This window comes from Lemur catta, chromosome 19, assembly GCF_020740605.2.
Source record: "Lemur catta isolate mLemCat1 chromosome 19, mLemCat1.pri, whole genome shotgun sequence".
In the NCBI taxonomy this organism is placed as follows: Eukaryota; Metazoa; Chordata; class Mammalia; order Primates; family Lemuridae; genus Lemur; species Lemur catta.
Window position 1 is genome coordinate 22,414,657 of NC_059146.1, and position 6,745 is coordinate 22,421,401.

Consider the following 6,745-nt stretch of genomic DNA (forward strand, 5'->3'; position numbering starts at 1 on the left):
CTCCGGCCCCATCGCTGCCTCTCCATCTTTTTCTGGTGCTATCATCTCTTATCTCTACCTCCCTGTCCCTTTTGTCTGTGTCCCTGTCACCTGTTGGTAACCATTGCTGCCCTGACTCCCCACTGTTAGCTACCTCTTCTCGACCTTCCTCCCTCCCTTCTTCCCCTGCATCAGGTTTCCTTCTAAGGCTAATCCTGCAGCTCATTCCATCCTCATCATCGCTATTATTGTGGGTATGTTTGTGAGTGTGCGGCAGGCTGGGGGTATCTCTGACTCTTTTCTTTCTCTTCACTGTTTTCCGTTTCTTTGTGTCTGTTTCTATTCTCTCTTCACCTTCTTCCCTCTGTTTTTCTGCATTTCCACACTCATCTCTCCATGTGTCTCTGTGCCTCCCTCTCCCTCTGTCTTGATTTTCCACCTGCCTCCTGTGTTCCCGTTGCGTTTGCCTTTCTTCTCTTTCTCCGTCTCTCTCCTCAATTGCTTCTCTCTTTGACACATCTCTCTGTGTGCCTGTATTTCTTGGACTCTCTGTCTGTCTGTCCACCATTATATCTTACTTCTCATCCATTTCCCAGTCTCTCTCTCTCCCTCTCTCTCTCTCTTTCCTCCCATGGCTGCCTCTCTTGGTGCTTCTGTTCTTCCCTCTCTCAGCCCCTCCCAGCACCTTCCTCTGACCGTCCCCCCAGTTTCCTGAATCCACCACCAAATCCACCACCACCACCACCGCCTGGGAACCCTCTTCTGCCCACCCTGCCCTGAGGTCCCCCTCCCTGGATTCCTTCCAGATTGTAACATCTTCACCAGGCAGGTTCTCATTAACAATTGTGGCTGCTTCTCTGGCCAGAGAGGGGAGGGAGGGGATGGGATTAGAGAGTCCAGGAATGGGAACTAGGCAATAAAAAAATATATATCAGGAACAGGGCGGTGGGGGGCAGGGCCAGCTGTCTAGACCAGGGATAAAAGGCTTTGGCAGCATGACTAGGAAGAGAGACACCACCCCTACTTCCTTCACACACCAAGACATCAAGGACAGACCTGCGCCCTGCTCAGCATCCTCTCTGCTGCCACCTGAGGAGCCCCCAGGTCCCACCCTCTTGCTCTCTGGCCTCTGCCTCCCTGTCCTGTCTCCATATCTCTGAGAGTCTTGGTCTCTGTGTGAGTGGCTCCCCTGGTCTCTGCCTCCAAGCCCCTGGGTCTCTTGCTGGTTTCTTCTCTTTCACATACTCTTTGCACTTGCCAGAACCCGACCCCCAGCCCCCAGGATGTTCCTCCTGCTAACAGCACTGCAAGTCTTGGCCGTAGGTAAGAGAACAGTGGAGTGTGAGGCAAGGGAGTCCCCTGGAGACTCTGCAGAGAGATGGGGAAGGGTCCTGGAGACCCAGAATGCGCATGGGTGGCCTGGTGAGAAAGAGCAGGGAATGGTTTGGGGGTCATGGCTGAGGAGCGTGCTGGAGGCTTGAGTTCTGAGTTGTGGATACACTAAGAATTGTGGGGCTGGGGAGAGAGGCGGTTATAGGAAGTGGGGAGAAATGAGTAAGGAATTATGGAGAAATGTTAGGTCCTGAATCGATCATATGAGCAGAAGGGCCACAAGGCCCTCCTTGACTGGGCTTGGGAGGAAACAATACAGGGAAGATGGCTTGTCCGAGGGAAGGTGGAGGATGACGATGAGGTGCTACCATGGCAGGTTGGTGTGGTGGACGGAGTGAGTGGGGGTGAGATGGTGGATCCTGGGGGGTCGCACTGAGTGGGGAGGTTGGGGAAGAGACAGGGAGCTCCTTGGATATGTTGGGGAAGGACTGATGGAGGACATGTGGGAGTTGAGGGCTGTAGATGTAGCAAGGCCCCGCATGAGGTGGCCATGGGACAAAACAATAGATACTATGGAGGTGCCTTGGGGCGGTCAGAGAACTCCCTGATTGTGTTGGGGCAATAACAGGGGCAATGTTAGACATATCTCACACTGGGTGGGGCAGACAGCAATGGGTGGTTGAGGGGTTAGACCAAAAGGAAGGCGACTTGTCAGTTCTGGACATCCTGCAGAGTTGGGGGGTGGAGAACGTTTGCTCATGTGCTTTCCCCACCCCACCCCACCCCGTCTACTCCTAGGCATGACACAGAGCCAACAAGATGAGAACAAGATAATTGGTGGTTATACGTGCATCCAGAACTCCCAACCATGGCAGGTGGCCCTGCTGGCAGGCCCCGGGCGTCGCTTCTTCTGTGGAGGGGCCCTGCTTTCAGACCAGTGGGTCATCACTGCTGCTCACTGCGCCCGCCCGTGAGTGATCCCCACCCCGATTCTTGTGTTAAGTGAGTTCCAGAGTCTAGAGCCCCAGAGCTCAGCTGAGAACCTGGAGCTCCATGTAGAACCCAATGTTGTAGCTGGGTCCTGGTTTGGGGTCTAGAGAAGAGCCTAGACACAGGTCAGGTTGTGGAATCTACCCATAAATATTGAACTCTGTTTAGATTCTGAAGTCAGATCGGCAGCTTAGAACCCATTGGCCAGCTAAGAACCTAACATGTAACCAGGAGATCCATCCAGAAGCCAAACTTTACATCGAGCCCAAAATTATCTCATTCCAGATTGGTGATTGACTCAGGGCACAGTCTACATTCCCAAACTCAGAACGCTACCTAGCACCCAAAACCCAGTTCAGAACCTGCAGTCTAGCGATATATCCAGAACCCCACTTATAAGTGGAACGTACAGCTATAAGAATAGAAACAGAACCTGGAGTCCATTTCAAATCAAACTTTATTCAGAATCTAGTCTATAGCTACTCTTTGAGTAGCCTAGAACCCAGACCTCAACCCAGTATTTAAATCCCAGAATTGTAGATCATAATCTGAAGCCACATATAAAATCCAGAGCTCCTTCCAAATTTTAGACCTGAATCCCAGCCAAGAAGTCAAAGTCCAGGCTAGAGCTCACACAGTGCCTTCAAGCCATATCTAATGCCATAAACTCAAGTTTAATCTAGATCCTAGAGACCACAGGTCAGCCTAGCATCTAGAACATAAAGCCCAGAATGCAAACTAGCCTCTAGAATCTTGGATCTAGGTGGTAAACTAAAGCACCATCTAGAACCCAGCGTCCAACCTGAGGTCAAGGGCTCAGACCAGAGTCTAGAGCAAAGAGCCCAGACTATACCCTGCAATTCAATCTGAAACAGAGCCTGGCCTGGAATCAAGAGCTCAGACCAATGTTTAGAACCCTGGCCCCAACTGGAGCACGGAGCTCAAACCATCGTCTCAAACCCAGTTCATAAACCAGAGCTTAATAAAGAACCCAGAGCACAAGCTAGAAACTGGAGCTCATAGAAGTGTCCAGAGTCCGTAGCTCATGTTATAGTTCCTTGCTCAAAATAGAGCCCTGAAACCTAAAACACAAAGCTCACACCAGAAGCTAGAAACGATGCCATAACCCAGACTCAATCTAGAATCCTGACCCTAGCCTACAGTTAAGAGTGTAAAATGTCTAGAACTCAGAGCCCAGGGTAGAAATGGAACGGAGGCTACTCCATTATCTCCATGCTGATTTAGAGCCTGGAGCCATAATCCAGAGTCACGCTTAGAACTCAAAGCATAGAACCCAGCCCAGACCCTGGAACTGAGGCCAGAACTCCTGGCCATCACCTTATACCCAAGCCAGGAGCTGAAACACAGCCCAAGAGAGGAAGGGGAGGAAGGTGAGATTGGGCCAAGAGAGAATGTCCAGGAAAGGGCACAAGAGGCCAAGAAATGCTCACCCTGCGGTTGGAGGGAAGCAGGTTAGACGCAGGGGAGGAGAACTCATTGCCTAGTAAAGGCACGGGGCTGGAGGGTGGGGAGGCGTCTCCTGGACAGACCGTGAGCAGTTCTACTCTTGGGGGTTGTGGGCCAGGATCCTCCGGGTAGCCCTGGGCAAGCACAACCTGAAGAGGTGGGAGGCCACCCAGCAGGTGCTCCGCGTGACTCGCCAGGTGACACATCCCAGCTACAATGCCCGGCCCCATGACAACGACCTGATGCTTCTGAGGCTGGAGCAGCCTGCCCGGCTGGGAAGGGCAGTGAATACCATCCCCATCGCCCAGTCCTGTGCCAGCCCTGGGACACCCTGCCGTGTGTCAGGCTGGGGGACCATATCCAGTCCCATCGGTGAGGGTGTCTCCATCCTGGAAAGGAGGGGCTGGGAGCCTGGACCCTGGGTCTGAGGGAGGAGTAGCTCGGGGGGACCCCTGGGTCTGAGGGAGGAGGGGCTGAAGGTCTGGACCCTGGGTTTCATGGGAGGGTAGACCCCAGTTGTAACCTCTCAGTGCCCCCCCAGCCAGGTACCCCACCTCTCTGCAATGTGTGAACATCAACATCTCCCAGAACCAGACATGTCAGCAGGCCTACCCTGGAGCCATCACCGCCGGCATGGTCTGTGCGGGGGTCCCCCAGGGCGGGAAGGACTCTTGTCAGGTAACGCCCAGGTGGGAGCTGGATGTGGGATAGTTCGGGGCTGGGATTTGGATACCAAAGGATCTCAGGAGCATGAAAGTCAGCAGAGGTGGTGAGAAGAGAGGGAAATCCCAGAGACCGAAAGAGGTTTTGATAGCTAGGCTAGCCTGCTTCCTAGCCTTCTGCTTCTTGGGTGATGGACTTAATGCCTTTATGCCTCATTTTCCTCATCTGTCAAATGGGGATAACACCCCTCAGGGTAATTGGTGCAGTTGGATGAGACAGTCCTTGGAAAGAGCGTGGGGCAGTGTCTGCACATGTGGGCAGTGGGGAAACTGTCCTGGGACTGAGAAATCTTAATCCATCCCCAAGAGAGGCAGATAGAAAAATGAAGACACACAGTTTTCTAGAGATAGAGCTAAGACGGAGAAGGGCTCAGTGAAAACCAAGGGACAGAGGCAGGGACAAAGACAGAGACAGGACCCAGGGAAGAGGAAGAGAAGTGTCCTCCACCAGAGGGCTGAAGTCTCAGAGCTGGGGCAAGATGGTGTCTCAGCCTGTCCCCCTGCCCACCTGTGCCTCTTCAGTTCTCCGTGTCCCTGGCTCTGGCCATCTCTCCATCGGTGTCCCTATCTCTGTCCCTCCCCATCAGGGTGACTCTGGGGGACCCCTGGTGTGCCAAGGAGAGCTCCAGGGCATCGTGTCCTGGGGAATGGAGCACTGTGCCCTGCCTGGCTACCCTGGTGTCTACACCAACCTGTGCAAGTACCAAAACTGGATCCAGGAAACGATGCTGGGCAGATGGCGGTCCCCGTGACTGCATGTCAGCTGTCCCCACTGGCCTCCCCAGGCTTCCCCTGTATGCTGAAGCCCTGTCCCCCAGCACCCTGGTCCTCACTCCTGGCTCTGGCCTCCCCATTCCCAGAGCAATTGCTCCAGGTTTTTTCTCCCCAGCCATGCCCCCACCACAGCATCCCCACTGTTACTCAAGACCCCCTTTAGGCACAGAGGCCAGGAGCACAGACACTCTGAACCACAGTCGTATTGCAAAGAAGACATTTTTTAAACTCTTAGTGTCTCTAAAAACCAAATAAATAATAACAATAAAAACTGAATAATCCCAAATTTCATTCATCCGTTTATTTAATGCATTTGCAATTAGATTAAAGAAAATGTCATCTATATACACAATAGAATACTAGTCAGCCATAAGAAAGAATGGAATTGTGTCTTTCGCGGCAACATGGATGGAACTGGAGCCCACCATATGTGAAACAACACAGACACAGATATTGCAGGTTCTTACTTACAGGTGGGAGCTAAATAATGTGCACACAAGGATGCAGAGTGTGGAGTGATGGACAAGGAGACTCAGAAGGGCGAGGAGGTAGAGGGCGGTGGAGGATGAGAGATTACTTAAGGCATACAACGGACATTATTGGGGTGATGGATACCCTAAAAGCTCTGACTTCACCACTACTCAACCTATACATGTAACAAAATTACACTTGTACCCCATAAATGTATACAAATTAAAAAAAAAAAAGAAGCATGTACACAGTGGCCCCATCGTGACCAGCCGGGAGCCACGTTCCAACAAGTGGCTGCCTCGTTTGTGTTGTTCCTTGGGAGTCTGCTCCTGTCCTCAACTGTATCTGGAGTCAGGAAGAAAACACCCCAGCCCTGCGATGTGCCCTTGCGCAGGGCTGCCCCTCTCCCAGCATCCTCTCTGGAGCTGCTACAGTCTGGGACAAGGAGCTGCCTTGCTTCGTGGAAACTTCTATGCAAATGGAGAGGTCCTCTTTCTCCTAATCAGATTCAGGTGAGGAGAGTAGAGTTAATTACACTCTTGAGTTCAAGTCCAGGCAAAGCCCTTCTCTCATTTTATTTATTTCCACTCTCCATCCCTCCCTCCCTACCTCTCTTTCCCCATAGGCACCAACACAAACGCCCTTGAACACCCTGCATCCTTAGAAAACAGGACACTGTCAACATCGTCGTGTTGTTTCTAATTTACATGAAATCCTTGTGTTAGGAATCTCATTCTCTCTCTACTTTCACTCTTCAAACACTATTTATCGCACATCTACTATGAACCAAGCATTGCTTTACTTATCGGGCACCTACTATGCACCAAGCGTTGTTCTAGCTGCGGGAGGAAGAGCCGTGAGCAAGCCAGCTGGAATCTCTACCCTCGCAGAGCTTATAGTCCAGCAGGAGACGACAGACAAGAAACAATAAATGCAATTTAAAAGCAAAGCAGAGTCCCTGTGAGTAAAAAGGCCCATGAGCTTGGGCTGGGCGGCAGGCCCAGTGTGTG

The 6,745-nt window shown here is 51.9% G+C and overlaps 1 protein-coding gene across 1 annotated transcript; it reads left to right on the top strand.

Moving 5' to 3' along the window:
- The first annotated feature begins 1,247 nt into the window (after positions 1 to 1,247).
- Positions 1,248 to 5,412, top strand: KLK14 (kallikrein related peptidase 14). Its single transcript, XM_045531015.1, has 5 exons — positions 1,248 to 1,302; positions 2,110 to 2,281; positions 3,887 to 4,140; positions 4,310 to 4,446; positions 5,078 to 5,412. The coding sequence occupies exons 1-5, from the start codon at positions 1,263 to 1,265 to the stop codon at positions 5,240 to 5,242; spliced, it is 768 nt and encodes a 255-aa protein (XP_045386971.1). The 5' UTR covers positions 1,248 to 1,262; the 3' UTR covers positions 5,243 to 5,412.
- Positions 5,413 to 6,745: the final 1,333 nt, after the last annotated feature.

What these genes read in the sequence shown, in the direction of transcription:
- KLK14 (XM_045531015.1), top strand. Translation starts at nt 1,263, where the DNA reads ATGTTCCTCCTGCTAACAGCACTGCAAGTCTTGGCCGTAG. An exon ending in ACTGCAAGTCTTGGCCGTAG is followed by an intron (nt 1,303 to 2,109) that starts GTAAGAGAACAG and finishes GTCTACTCCTAG; the next exon opens with GCATGACACAGAGCCAACAA. An exon ending in GCTGCTCACTGCGCCCGCCC is followed by an intron (nt 2,282 to 3,886) that starts GTGAGTGATCCC and finishes GTTGTGGGCCAG; the next exon opens with GATCCTCCGGGTAGCCCTGG.